Raw genomic sequence first — 15,218 nt, 5'->3', positions numbered from 1 at the left:
TGCTGTCTGCAGACTGACAGGCTTGTCACAGGGTGCCTGGGACACTACAAGTTGGCTTGAAGGCCCTTTCCTAAGAGGCCTAGTGCAGAGACTTAATCCCCTTGGGTGCTGTTCTTTGGGCAGATGTTTACTAGGTGTTACTTGCTACGTGTTAGGTGATGTATAATACGTATGTGTTAGATGTCATAGTCCTTGTCTGCATGTGGTCTAAATGTGGTTAAATGGTTTTCAGTGTCTTCTATTTGGTGAGAAATAGGATAAGCTTTGGGGGCCCACATATCTGGATTTCAAATCCCAGCTCTGCCTTTTGCTGGCAAATAACTTCATTTGTTTCCTCATCTAAACAACAAGGTTGGTAATGAATACCTCCGGAGTAGTTGTAGAGATTATATGAGATAATGTGCCTGACATAGTGGGTGTTCCAAAAAAAAAAAAAAATTAGAAAGTAACAGTCCCAGAGCCTGGTGTTAATGAATCACATGAGTACAAGACATTTGCTCTGTGACCTCACGCTCATCCCACTGAGCCCCCTTCTACACTCATTCTGTACCTCCAGAGCTTCCCCCGCCCCGCTCACCCCTCCCCCCACTCACCCCTCCCCCACTCAGTTCCCTCCTCCATCCTCCTTGAAGGGGCCCCTCCAGCGTCTGCCTGTAACACTCCAGCAAATATGCCACCTGTCCATTGTCGGGCAGTTCTAATTATTAGCTGGTTTTTCCCCTCTACTGAAGTTGAGATCTGCCCCCTGTAGCCTTCTCCCATTTTCCAAATTCCTGTGATGTCTATGCCTGCTTTACTGGGCTTTGTAGTTGAAGCACTATAGTAAAGAAACAAGGCTCCCTTGGAAGTAGACTTCAGACACGTTTCCAAAAAAGAACAGAGTCTGATTCCTCTCCTTTGCTGCTCTGTGAGGAGCAGTAACAAGGATCCCCTCCAGATTCTAAAATAATGACCTCATTGTTGAGCCTGCTGACTCCACTTGCCAGACTGCTCTTGGTTGGTTGAGGCTGCCTTAATTGAGAGCCTACTGTGTCTTTTGGGGTCTGAAACTAGTGTGCTCAGGCAGCCCATGTGTGGGATTTGGGCTCAGTGGTGTGATCCAGATGAGGTTTGCCATTGGAGTTAGAGGACACGGCTCTGGGTAAGGCTTGGAGTAATTGGAGGAGGCCTCACAGCCTCTGAGCTGACCCTTTAAGGATCTGTAAAAACTTAAACATGTGGAGTGAAGGAGAGCAGGCCTTCTAAAGAATTCCTCACCACGAGCAGATGGGAAGGTGATTAACTTCTGGGACAGCCAAGAGCCAGGATGTGTTTTTGTAGGTTTTGATGCTCTGGTGTGGAGAAAGCGTCCTTTACGTTTTCCAAGGAGTTTCAGAGAACTGTTTTGTGATTTACTTCTGCCACCCCCAGAAGTGGCTTCTGATACCTTCCTAAGGCTGCATGGGAGAGCAGATACTTGGCAGGCCGCTCTCACTTCTCCCCACAAATGTATACTTTGTTTAATAGGAATGTACAGAGTTGCTAACATTTTTGTGCCACCAATAGTCACCTCATTCTAAGTGAGATTTACAGAAATGCACACCTTACATTTTACCTTTTTTATAAATGAGAATATATTTGTGTGAGATGCTCTCTCTGGAGGGTTATGTACAGGAGATGTCACTTTTCAGCTTCCATCAAAATAAAGCAATCTGCACGTTTAGTGTTTTACCTTCTGTGTGCCATGAAATCAGCCATTAACCTAAGTTACCAGTTCACTCCATCACATCCCTCAGAGAAAGAGCTTTGCATCCTGACACGGTTGCCTCAGGATAGCCATCCGTGATCACATATTTCACATCTCATCAGATGTTGTATTTGGAGGACTCTTCTTGATTCCTGTGGCTTTTTAATTCTGCAGGCTGAGCCAGTTCCCATGGCTCACGTAGCCTCTTCTTGGAATTCTTCTCTTTTATTTAATCACTCAAAAGAGTTATCATTTACCATCTCTCACTGGCTTCCTTACCTTCTCATCTACCAAAGTAAAGATGAATTTCTTGGGCCTTTTGGAAGGGTCTTCTCCCCCTGAGGTGGGTCAGGGCAGCCACAGCCATTGCATGGGTAGACCCGGCACCTGGGCAATGGGGTTCTGACACTACCTGGCATTAGGTCAGATTCCCCAGCTAAGACCACAGGCCCCTGCTAGACTGCCCTCAATTCAGACACCAGCCATGAACTCCAGGCTTCGTAGACCACACTCAGTCTGACCACCTGGCTACATTCAGGGGTTCTCACTGCCCCTTAGGTTCTGTAATTTGCTAGAACAACTCAGCCCAGGAAATTGCTCTACTTACAATTAAACTTTTATTATAAAAGGTACAACCAGCCAAAAGAAGAGGCCCAGAGGGTGAGGCCTGGGAGGGTTCCAAACTTGCAATTTCCATGTCCTCAGGATGTGTCACCCTCCCAGCTCACTGCTGTGGATCACCCACCAGGGGTGCTCACTCCAGCTTCCTGTCCAGAGCTTTTATTGGGGTTTCGTTATGTAGGCTTGATTGACTGAGTTCAGTCATGTGACCAACGATTCCATCTCCAGCCCCCTCATCTCCCCAGAGGTCGGTGGTCAGGATGATGTTACGTTGCTCAAAGCCCCAACCCTCTAATCACACGGTTGGTCTTTCCAGCACGGCCAGCCCCCAACCTGAATCTACCTACCGGTCCCCATGAGACCTTGTTAGCATAAACTACTGTGTGGTCCGAGGGGCCCACCACGAGTAACAGACACTCGTGTGATCACTTGGGAAATGCCGAGGGGTTAAAGGCTCCCAGGAACCTGGGACAAAGATCGACCAAATGCCTTACTTTTCAACAATGGCTGAGGTTCCAGGGCCCGGGCTCATCTGGTAGCAAGCTACCAGGAGTTGGAAGACACGTACAAGCTAGGCCCTGGAGGGGCTCCAAGGAGCAAACTTGGGAACTGTGAACTAGCGACAAGTTCATGGGCAAGTGTGGAGCCTCCAATGGCTGACATTGGAGGTGTCAGGGTGCCTGAGCCTCTGAGAGAGCTGGGGCCAGGCTGATGCTGAGATACTAAGTGAGGGGGCGCCCAGCCAACATTAGGAGTAGTAGCTGGTCCTGAGGCCCCTTGCTTTTGCCACATGGTACCTGGTTGCTTTACCTCATTTAAAAGTACCCTGTTTGGGGCGGACAGGCTGAAACCTCCCCCTTGTAGATGGCACATTCCCTACATTAAGGTTTATTTGTTCGGTGGTCCTGGTAAATCTGACCTGATCTGGCTATAGCCTCATTTTCCTTTTGACCAGTGGCATAGGCTCAGCAGATGGCCAGCTGGTCAGCGGCAATTGTCTTCCACCAGGCCTTTTAGCTCTAAGTGCTTAAGTTCCCATTTTCAGATTGCAGCTGTCAGAGGGGTCCCTGCAGGGGATATCACCCAATTCCCACCTTCCAGGGGGCTGTGAGGATTTTAAGAGATGTACACAAGAGCGGTCAGCGCAGTGCCTGGCACAGAAGGGTCCCTCAGAAATGTTAGCAGCTGTCCTTGTATGGTGGCTGTTCTGTGGTTTGATGTTTATTGTTATTCCTGGTTCCCTATCTGTCACCTAGGATGAAGCATTGTCTGTAAAGTGCTCAAATGCCCAGCCCAAGATATAAGAACCTAGACGTTGACACTGGTATGAAAGTCCCACTGGGCCCTCAGGTTGGTTTTCATGCTAGCCCTTGGCATCTTGCCAGCACTCACAGGCATGCTGTCCGGTTTTCCTGGTCCAGTCAGAGGGGCTAGAGCATGTCATCCCAGCCCCAGTGAGCCCAGCCGATGGCTCGGGGGCAGGGGGAGGGCCATCTGACTCCCCCACGCCACTTCTCTGCCCTCAGCTCTGCCACCCATGCTCTCTTGAAGCCTGAAAACAGATGGCTCCATTTATTTCTAAGGTAAGTCTCTCCAGAGGAGAGGTTTGCACCAATGGCCTGTGAAGGTTATCCTTGTAAAAATACCTCCGAAAATAAAAAATGAGTCTCGCTCGGTACCTTAAACCCACCTTCCCGAGGGAAGCAGAGTTAAATTGCTTGCAGGGAGCACGCAGCCTGGTTGGAGAGACGGGGCTGGGGTTGGCTGAGAGAGAACGGAAGCGGGCAGGAGCTGTGGGCCAGGCACTGTACCAGTCCCCTTGACATACGGCGTTTCACTCATCTTCGCAATGCACCTTCCTTCTCGCCTCTGGACCTCGGTACGGGCTGTGCCCTCTGCCTGGAAATCTCTTCCTTTTTCCCCCTCCTCACCCTGCTAGAGTCTGACTTCTTCCTCCAGGGCCTAGAAACCTCTGAGAAGTCTTCTCTGATGCCAAGGCTGGGTTAGGAGCCCTTTTTAGGTGCTGTCCCACTTAGCTGTTGGTACAAACAAGCCATCCTAAAACTTAGTGACTTCAAACACCACCATTTTTGTATTCTCTTGGCAGATGTGCAGATCCACTGAACCCAGTGAGGCAGTCCTCACTCAGGGTCCCTCCTGCCATTGTAGCCAGATGGCAGCTGGGGGTTGAACAACCTGAGGCTCAGGCACTCCCAGGTCTGGTGCCTGAGTGGAAATCACCCAGACTTTTGGGGTCCAGAACACCCCTTTCTACTTCTGTGTGGTCTCTCCATGCAGGCTGCCTGGTACACAGCATCAAGATAGCCAGCCTTCTCGCACAGAGGCTTAGGACTTCAGAGGCACATGTCCTAAGAGAGAGCCAGGCAGAAGCTGTATCATTTTGCATTACCTAGCCTCAGAAATCAGACAGCATCCCTTGCCCCCCATTCTTTTCTTTGAGACCATTGCCTTCTGATGACTCTCTGATTCCAGAGTTGCTTCTCAGGGCTGTAAGAGTCCAGAGGAAAATTGATGAGGATGCAGTCATCCATGGAGGGCTTCTGGTAGGAGGTGGTATTGAGTCTGGCCCTTGAAAAGAGGGGAGGATGGAGGAGGCAAACAGAACCAGCCTCTGCAGGCAGAGTGTGAGAGGGAAGAGCTATGAGGAGGCCAGCCAGGGGGCAGCCAGAACTCTGTACCGGGGCGGGGGGCGGGGAGGGGGGGGATTGTCTAGAGAGGAAGGCGCCTCCCCACCCCCTGGAGGGCCTAAGAAATAGAGAAGGTGGACACCGGCCTGATGGTGAAGAGTGAAAGGAATCTTTGTTCCTCAGGGCTGTCACTGTTACCTTCTAAAGTAACTTCAGTAGCAATGGTCAGTAGTTAACATTCGCATCCTGGCACAGTTGCCTCGAGCATAACCATCCATGATTACTATATTTCACATCTCGTCAGTTGTTGGTTTGGAAGGACTCTTCTTGATTCCCATGGCTTTTTAATTCTGCAGGCTGAGCCAGTTCCTATGGCTCACGTAGCCTCTTCTTGGAATTCTTCTCTTTTCTTTAATCATTCAAAAGAGTTATCATTTGCCATCTCTCACTGGCTTCCTTACCTTCTCATCTACCAAAGTAAAGATGCAATTCCTTGGGCCTTTTAGAGGGGTTTCTTCCTCGGAGGAGCATCAGGGCAGCCATGGCCACCGCACGGGGGCATCCGGTACCGGATGCAATGCCCTTCTGACACAAGATACCCCGCATTATTTCAGATTTCCCAGGTAAGGACACGGTCCCCTACTAGACTGCTCTTTTTTATAAACGATAAGATGCCTACAACCATATCATCTCATCAGAATTCCACTGCATAGCATTGTTATAATTATTCCCATTTTGCTTAGGAACCCACGCCCAGGACCACTTAGCTGCTTAGCAGTGGAGACAGAACTCGACCCCAGCTTTTTCTGACCCCAGGACCTTCCCTCTTTCCTCCTTCATCTTGCTACCACTCAAGGTGTTTTTTTAGGGAGCCTGGCACCACCATTCTTTCATCCTTTCATTCACTCACTTGCCAGGGCCTGCTCTGGGCTCCATACATGTTGTTAAAGCATCTCCGAGGACCGTCTAGGGGAACTCATGAGCACTCAGGCTTTGCCTGCAGAGTGTCTGTCCCTGCAGAACTTTCATCATTTGTCCCCCAACCTCATGTGAATGTAATTTGTGACACAGTTCCAAAGCCCATGTAGCCTTCTGCAGATTTCTGCCTCCTGTATGTATCTCTATTTCCATAATCCAGTTGTATTTATAGAAAGGGAATTATAGTATATTGGGCAACTTTGAAGAGAAGCGCATTTGTTGTGAACACGTGTTTTTCTTTATATAGTTTTTTTTTTTCTATTAAATCCGTCAGCTTGTATATGAGGGAATCTGTGGCATTCTCTTTCTACCACCCTGAACGTAGTAACATAAAATTAGTCACGTCATAAAACGCTGGTTGAAATTGCAGGGTTTTTTTTCCTTTTGTTTGCAAAAAGAGATCTTTTTTCTTTTTGTCTTTCTGATCTTTATTTATTTTGCAAACAAATGTACAAACATAATAAAGGAAAGGAAAAAATAGAGAATACGTTTGTTGTGTTCCATAATGGGGATATAGTTTTTATATTCTGCTTTTTAAGGTTATGTGTAAAAGAAGTGAAGTGATTGTTAAGAGATTGAGCACCATTGTCTTCTGCTTATGGAAACATCTTACAGTTATCTTCTCCCCCGCGTCCCCCACCTCAGGCACAGCACACCCACGATGCCATCACGGAGGCCGCCCAGCTCATGAAGGAGGCCGTGGACGACATCATGGTGACGCTGAATGAAGCTGCCAGTGAAGTGGGGTTGGTGGGAGGCATGGTCGATGCCATCGCAGAAGCCATGAGCAAGGTGGGCCTGGGCCCCCAGATGCTCTCCTGCATTCCTTGGCCCCATTTCCTCCAAGGTTCCCCTCTAACTTGGTCCCAGGGGCTTTCCTCTAAGGAGCTGTCAGAGGAGCCCTCTAATCCAGGCTGACACCAGCAAGCCTCCTCTTTTCTTGAGGTGTCTGATTAATGTACAGATGTTTATCACATGTCCAGCATATTCTTCCTTCTTTATTATTCATTCATTACTTTTGTAAGCCGGTCGCACCCTTCCTTCCACATTTACACGGGGGAAAAAAGAGATGGAGAAGGCATCCTGGGTCCCCTCACTTATAAAATGGAAGTAATTATTTACCTCCCCTGTATACCTCGTAGGGTTGTCGTGGGGAACAAACTCCAAAATGAAATAATGAAGAGATTCCCAAGTGCTGGTCTTCAGAATGGCTCCTTTGGAATCCTTGGGAGCATTTTAGAATGCACATTCCTAGGCCCTACCCCCGCCCTGATCACTTGGAATCTCTATGGCGTGAAGCCTAGTAATTTAAAAATCTCCCCATGGTCTGGTATCTAGCCCAATGCAGGGACCACTGAAATGGTTAATTGTAAAAGCCCTCAGAGACCAGTTGTAGACAACAGACATAGATGACAGGGGTATCATTTCTCCTCCAGTGACCCATCAATTGAGTTGGGTCAGTAGGGAAGGATGACTGGACAGTATCTCCTGCTCTTTTGAAGGATCCCCAAGGAATCCTTCACTAATCATGTCAGTTTGATGCTCATTAGAATTAACAACTACTCGTCAACGTCTAATTGCCATCCTCTGATAGCATAGCTAAGAACTGTAGACTTCGTCTGTGTTTGGAAATGTCCATTGTCAGATTGTGAATACACTAATGTGGTTTTTCAGGATAATAAGTGGTCTTTAATTGCTAATTTAGAGAAGATTGGTTGGTTCGTATCTCCACGAAGAGGTGATAGCCGGAAGCTATAATTAGGATAATTCCCATTAAACATTATGCAAACATTATCAGACTGATAATGAATGTCCCAAGCTAGGCTGGGATGCCGGGGATCCCTTAGAGACCCCAGGCTTGCCTTGTCAAAGCACTCCAGTAATTTCTGCTGTGGGCTTCTCATGCTTCAAATCTGGACAGTTTGGCAGAACACAAGTAAATTGCCCTCTTCCTCAAGGCCCTTGGATAAGTCTCAGTGGGTTTGTTTGGTTTTCAGGACATCGGAACAGCAGAGTTTGAAATTAAGCCATGTATCTATCAAGGATATTAAATAATGGAGCTCAAGCTTTTTCAGTACAAATGAGAAATTCAAATGATAATCTCTTTCTTCTCAGGAGGTATTTTTCACAATCACTCTAATGATAGGGAAGAGTTCCATAAATCCCTGGAAGATGGAAGTCTTTTTTTGATAGCCTTTTAGCCTTGCATATTGCGATGAACCTTTAATAAGGAAAGTGGCTCTTGTACTGTCTGATTTCAGGGGTGAACATCTGCTCTCTCAGCCCAAGACATGCCTGATTCTTTTGGAAGGGCTGGGAAATAGGTCTGGTGTTACCTGATAGCAATAATTAGGAACCGCTAACAACATGAGCCCCAGAGGCCGGGAGCAAAGGGGTTTTTTCCCTCAGTTCTGCAAAGTAGATAATTGGAGTTTCATTGATACCCCTAAACTCCTATCTACCCTGACCTGACACCCTGGGTACTGCACGATGCCTCTTCCCCATTGTCTCCTTGCTAAGCCCACCCCGGCCTGCCCATCACTGGAGACTGTATTAAGTGATACCTCAGGTCCTTCGAGCCCTTAAGCAGCAACGCATTGTAAATATGTCATTTTCTATCTGAGTTTTGGGTATTTGGTTAAAATACTGATATACTCTTCGAATCATTGTCTAAAGTTCCAAAAGGCAGTGACTGGCAGAAAAACTTCAAGCGTACCCAAAGCTGATTCTAAGTTCGGTGCAATTCTTGCCACTTTTGGAGCTTCTGCTCTGGAGTGTCTCCTTGAAATTCTCTCTCTGTATCTAAGCACCAGAAGGTTTGGGAATTCGTAGGTTACCATGAACTAATCAGCTTTCTGGATAACCTTGCGCAAATCACTCAAGTTTTCTAAATCTTGTTTTCCCCATTCATTGAGGTTAGTCTCAATCTTCGGGATTTTATGACTAAGTCCCTTTTCTTTGTTTGCTTTTGTGTGTGTGTGTGTTGGGGGGGGGGGTTGTTTTTTCTTTTTGGCCAAGGAAGGTAATTAAAGAAAGAAAGCGAAAACCCTGATATCTACATCAGTAGTATTTCATAAAATAAAGGACATGTTAACATCAAAAAAAAAAGTAGGAAGGCTATAATCTCAGAATAAAGGAAAGTTCTTTCAACTAAGTAAATTTGAAATCCTTAAAAAAAAAAGTCACTACTTTGTTCTTACTTCTCCCATTGTCTTCACACTGGAAGGTTCATCATGGTGACCAGTGGCCACTGTGTTCTAAGCTGCCCTCTAGTCCAACATCCTGGCATGTTTGCAGTTACACCACATCTCATATGAAGGCTCCCAGCACATGGCCCGACCCTTACAAGATGCCCAGTTAATTTATACTGAGTGTATGAGTCCACAGCTTAATCCTCATTTGACCAGCGGGCCCCCAAAGTGTGATGGAGATACTTGGCAGTGTCTAACTCCCTGACAAAGAAACATAAAAAAATCTACCCTGGAGGCCGTATTGTTGGTTTGGTAGAGATTACATCCTGGCCTGTGCAACCACGTTACATACTAGGCTACAGTGATACATTCATTCAACTCACATCGTAGCTTGGATCTACTCACGACAGGTAGCTCTCATTGACCACTCCACCAAATCTTTTCCTAATTGCCCTCTGGTCCGTAATGTCTTCCCAGAACTACAGACTATCTGGCAGAGAGCTGCCAGGGAGATCTTCTCAGATAGAGCATTGCCTACTGCAGATCCCACCATTTTCTTCATGATTGCAAGGTTCCTCATCAAACAGATCCAGCCTGATTCCCACCCCTTCAACAGCACCCTCGTGTTCACTGCACTCACTCTTCCTGTAGTCATTTCTGTTCACCTTGTCTCCTCACCTAGAATATCGTTCAGCAACCAGTGGTGACAGTCACAGCGATGGTGGTGGTGAGGATGGGTGGCCTTTTTCTTCATCATAATCATCATTGACATTGTCATCTTTATCACCATCATGATCTTCATTATCATGGTCATCCTCTCCTCTCCCTTCATGTAGATGAGGTATCGTCTCAGTTGATCTTTCCTACAACCTTCTGATTCTTGGACGTTTCCAGTGAAGGTCCTGAGAACCAGTTTGAGCCTCAAGCTGGGTATTTACTCACAAGTCCTGGGACCAGGTCTCGAATTCAAGTCTTCTGAGCCAATAAATCCCCAGCCCTTCAAGGGACTGTCCCACTTCTCCACCTTTTCTGCTCTACACTGATCTCACCCTTCTCTCAATTCCTGTGGTACTAGAGTCAGATGAACAAGTCATTCCTGATGTTTCCAATTTCTTCTCTTCCCCAGCTTAGGTCAGAAGTGAGTGTTCCAGGGTAGAGACATCCATGGGCTATACCATTCTTAGGGAAGCCCTTCATGATGGAGGTTCTGCGTCCTCCCCCAGCTCTTTGTCTGCCATTCTGACTTCCCTGCACGTTCTGGCTCACACCCATCTCCATGTGCTTGAGCGCTATTCCCTCTCCTTGGGACCCCTTCCCCACCTTTTGTGTGTGGCACACTCCTTACGTGGTAAGACTTGGCTGAAACATCATTCCTCTGGAGAGCCCTGCCACTCCCCTCAGACACACTGGGGGTCCTCTCCTTGCCTGTGTGCCCCCAGTACCTTATGTGCGCCTCTGATGAGGTCCTTATCACAGAAGTTGGGGGGTTCTGTTGACTCTGGACCCAAGAAACTCTGAAGGCCTCTCCATTTACCCAAGTTCCTGATTCTAAAAAATAAAGCCCACACTTGAACAGGCCTCTGATGACCTTTGGGTTCTTTTCCTCTCCCCTGTAGCTGGATGAAGGCACTCCTCCAGAACCAAAGGGGACGTTTGTCGACTATCAGACGACAGTGGTTAAATACTCCAAAGCCATTGCGGTAACAGCTCAGGAAATGGTAAGAAGAAAATGGGCTCACCCTGCACCCCACTGTTGGTTGCCCTTTTACCCACCACACCACTGAGTCTTCAAATCTGGGGTCTGTGCTGGAGAGAGATTAGTCCTCTGTGTTTCTAGTTCCTCCTGGGCCTCAGCTTTGTCCTGATCTGTGGTCTTTCTGGCTGCCTGTGGTCTAGAAGCCCCAGGCCGCTGGACTTCTCATCTCACGAAAAAGCTCCAAAAGGGAATTAAAAATGACTGAGAGTTGGGCATGAGGACAGGGGAGCAAAGGAAAGAGAGAAAATTAGAATCAAGGAGGAAATGAGAAGGAAATTGAGAGTTATAGAGAAAGGAAAAAAATCCTCTTTATCTCACAGAGGACTTGAAATGTTTTTATGGATTAAAGTTACAGTACAAGAGAAGACATTTGGGGACAGAACCAAGACTGTCTAATGGAATCAAGTTATAATACTTGGACAGTGCTGAACAGTACAATATTGCCAGTCTTTCAGGCAAAATGAAACAGTGGTTATATAAAAAAAAGTTTCTCCTGACAACAGAAGGCATGTAACTTTTGGAGGTGACTTTTTTTTTTTGCTAAAATGTAATGCAATCAGAATTGTATTATATGGATGTTTAGATATAAATGGCATTGAGAGACAGTGAATGCTATCTTGATAGGTTAAAAAGTTGTACAAAAAAAGAAAAATGTTGTCCTCAAAGAATTAATATAAGTACCTAGTAAGAAAGTTCTTAACTTCTGAAAGCTCATATGTCACAGGATAAAACTGAAAGATGCCTCTTTGATGCTACCACCTAAGCCTGAGTTGGAGGGACCAGACTGTGCCACTGTGTGGTTCCTGCCCCATCAGGCCAGGCACCTCTCTGGATGGTTTTGTCATGTAGTCATGTGTCCACTAGAGGCTGAGCTTGGACCACAAAGGCTTCCCTGGCGGCTGCGGCTGCTCATTCTTAGAAACTCTGCGGTTGTGCCAGACTCACTGTTGTTGAGAAGGACTTGGGCTGGGGAGGGAGGAAGGAACAGTGCCCATCTCAGCGACTGGGAGAAGGCTGGAGCCGGCCTCGGGCTGGCCCTGCTCAGGAGAGCTCAGGGGCGTCCCAGCTAGCCCGGCAGCCCGACGGTACTGATTTCTCCAAGCAGGGAGCACAGTGCAGCAGGGTTGACAATGTCTCCAGTGGCCTCAGGGGTTTCTGGAATATCTCCTGGGCCAGGTTCTCAGCCGGCCTGTCTTGACCCTAGGTGTCCATGCACTTGAGGAGCCCAGCCTGGGGCTGTGTTGCCGCCCCTGGGCTGGCTGGCCAGGGCCCTGAGGGGGTGAGTGTTCCGCCCACCACAGTGGGCGGCCCCCAGGGTTGTTGTGCTCCTTGTGGCACGGCCGCGTGGAGCAGCTGTTAGCATAGCCTCGCGCTCTCGTGGTGCGGCATGCATTCCTTGGGAACCCACACCTCGGCCCAAAAGCCTGTGACATTTCCTGGTAAACATGCCTTGAACGGGCCCACATTCCCGCCCTCAGTGGATGTGGAGTCATTTAACAGGTTTTTGTTTTTTTTTTTTTTAAGTCCTTTGAAATCAAGGACTTTAGATGCCACAAAGAGAGAGGGAAGTATCGTCATCCAGAGCGAGAGAACAGGCGGGGCAGAGGGAAGCCTTGGACCCAAGAGGGACATGGATACATTTCTGGGTGGTGGGTTACAACTGCCCTTGTGAGTTCTAAGAGGCATTTTTGTCAGAGGAGGAAAAACTAGACATGAGGATATTAGCTAGGTAGGGTAAGTGGAGGTAAGATTTTCTATCACACAGGAGGAAAATACAGAATATCTTGAGAGTAAAAAGGCAGAACTTGACCATTTAGGCTACAGTATTCACTGAATCTGTGGCTGAAACATTGTCATTCTTTGGCACAATGTTTTTACACAGCTGAATTCTGTGAGTTTCTTCCACCAAAACGTTAGGCTTACCCATCACTTCAGTCACGATTTCCTCATGATCCTGTCCTTGTGCCCTCTCTCGGCGGTGTGGGACCTGCTCCTGAGTCCCCAGAGACCCGATCAGCCCGGGAGCAACGTGTGACCAGGGCTGCACCCTGCACGGGGCTGGGCCCCCTTGTGGTTTCTCTGGGGGCTCCCCTGGTAACCCCACGGGGCAGGGCTGGTGAAGGCTGCTGCTCTCACCTCCCAGAGAGTGGACCCCGAGGCCCGGCCTCCACGCTGCACGGCGTGAACCTGAGCATGTTGCCTTGACCTGGCCGGGAGCCGTTGGCCTGTCATGCAGGCTGCAGCATGGGCTTCGCTTGAACTGCCCTCTCCAACGTCCAGCCCCACACGCAAGCCACAAGCTTAAAAGTGAATGAGACCCTTTGGCTCCCAGTGGTATTAACACATGGTTCTCATGCTTTTCTCTGTGTGTCCCTGTGTGTCTGTGTCTTGCTTGTTTTCTTTTTCCAGATGACTAAGTCGGTTACTAACCCGGAGGAGTTGGGAGGACTGGCTTCACAAATGACCAGTGACTATGGGCACCTGGCTCTCCAGGGCCAGATGGCAGCAGCCACGGCGGAACCAGAGGAGGTCTGCCACCTTAAGTCCCTGTTTTAAGAAGCAAACCCACACTGGTGCCTGCTCCCGGGGGGGGGACTCTTCTCTGTAGCTTAGCTCCACTCCGGAAGACCCCAGCCCAATAGCCAGAGGCAGGCGTAGTTCCCTCTCCTCTTGCTGCCAACCCCCCAGGTTCACACCCAGCAGCCCCATCCCGTGCTCCAGGCTCTCTGTCCTTCCTGAGGCCGCCTGGCACAGATCTGGGGCCGTCTGGGGAGGTGGGCTTTCAGGACGCTGTTGACAGTGTTCTGCCGGGTCTCCCCTCCCCCAGCCCCATCGCCTGATGCCAAGGGTGGAACATACGCTGCCATCCTCCTCTTACTTCCTACTCCTGCTTCTCAATCCCCCTCGATTATTTGTATGTTTTCCAAAGGCTGACAGAAGTATTAGAAGAGCCAAGTATGGGATTCAGCTGCCCCTCCCTTGAGAAAGGGCTGTGTAGCCAGCCTGCTTTCATGAAACAAAGTCTTGCCCAAATATTGTTGGCAGCCCCTTAAGAACGGGCCCAGATCCCTGTCCCCATAGCCCCATACCCATACCCCCTGTGGACTCCTTGTCCTTACCTACCTGCCTTCCCTAAACTCACTTTCCTTAATGGCCAACACAGACTCACCTCAGAATGCCTGCCCCCGTAGGAGTCTTAAAACGGCAAAAGTTTGACTCCAGAGGCCACTTACTAAGAGGTCCCATATCTAATACCTCTGAGAAATCGAGTGGTCCATTGGCAAGCATGCAGGGTGGGTAGAGCTCTGGGGTGCCTGACTACACCTGTATCAGTGTTAACACATGGAAGGGGCCCGGGCCCGAGCTACTGCATGGTTCCCTAGAGAAAGAAAGCCCAGCCTGCAGTAAAGAATAATGGAGTGAATTGCAGGGACCCTGGGAAAACAAGGTAACTACATCCGTGAAGTTCGGCAAGGTGTTTATGGAGGGCGAACCCTGTTCATGACATGTCGAAACGAACCAGGCTGGCAAGGCAGAAGGTTGGAGCTGGTCTTCCCTTCTCCTTGCGGTGATAGACGGTGTCCCCAAGTTACTCAGTGCTGTTTCTCCTGGGGGTCAGGTCTAAGCATGTCTTCACCAAGACTCCCAGCAGCACTACAGAAATGAAGACCCAGACCAAAATCACCTTCTAACGTATGTCATAACAATGCATGTAAATGGGAGTACCATATGTATGTACTGGCATACATATATATCCAGCATGGGATGACTTCAGTTTCTAACAGTGCCTGCATTTTGAGATTTTAGGATGATTGAGTATTTAGACTGCAGCATGAATAAGTCTATTTGCCATGAGTCTGTCAAGTCATTACCAGGAAAGAAAAATTATCAGAGACCCGCATAAGATTCTGTGGATTTCTTTACACAGACCCATCATTTTTTTTTTTTTTAAAGACTCCCTCTTTTAGTAAGATCATCTGGACTCATAATTCGTTTGGTTAACATGTAATTTTGAATTTCAGAAACAAGCATAAGGGAACTTCTGTTACAGTAAGGGAAAGTTTGGTTGGACAAAAGGAAGAAGTGTTTGGCTTTTCGAGAGGATTGAAAACTAAAAGAGACTGTGATTTTGGGGGAGGTTTGGATCTCTGTCTCCAGAAATCTTTAAAGATGGAATTTACATGTGTCTCCCTTGGTTAGTTTCACCGCTGGCCTGCCTGCCTGCCTTACTGAGTGAAGACCTAGTGATTTGTGGAGCCATTTCCACATCTGAGTTCTTATGAGCTACCCCACCCCCT

At 48.1% G+C, this 15,218-nt stretch overlaps 1 protein-coding gene across 6 annotated transcripts in view; it reads left to right on the top strand.

The window, feature by feature from the left end:
* TLN2 (talin 2) overlaps positions 1-15,218 on the top strand; it is a 448,826-nt gene that overhangs the window by 375,161 nt on the left and 58,447 nt on the right. For 5 of the 6 annotated variants that reach the window (XM_059913125.1, XM_059913128.1, XM_059913122.1 and 2 more), the window contains 3 exons: positions 6,619-6,765; positions 10,781-10,882; positions 13,330-13,449. In XM_059913125.1, coding sequence (XP_059769108.1) covers positions 6,619-6,765; positions 10,781-10,882; positions 13,330-13,449 — 369 coding nt within the window. The remainder of the gene's footprint in view (positions 1-6,618; positions 6,766-10,780; positions 10,883-13,329; positions 13,450-15,218) is intronic. The other variant, XM_059913126.1, reaches the window with a different exon arrangement.

The sequence above is a fragment of the Balaenoptera ricei genome, chromosome 2 (genome assembly GCF_028023285.1).
Source record: "Balaenoptera ricei isolate mBalRic1 chromosome 2, mBalRic1.hap2, whole genome shotgun sequence".
NCBI lineage: Eukaryota > Metazoa > Chordata > Mammalia > Artiodactyla > Balaenopteridae > Balaenoptera > Balaenoptera ricei.
The sequence above is the reverse complement of the archived record's forward strand: the minus strand, read 5'-3'. Positions and strand labels throughout refer to the sequence as shown.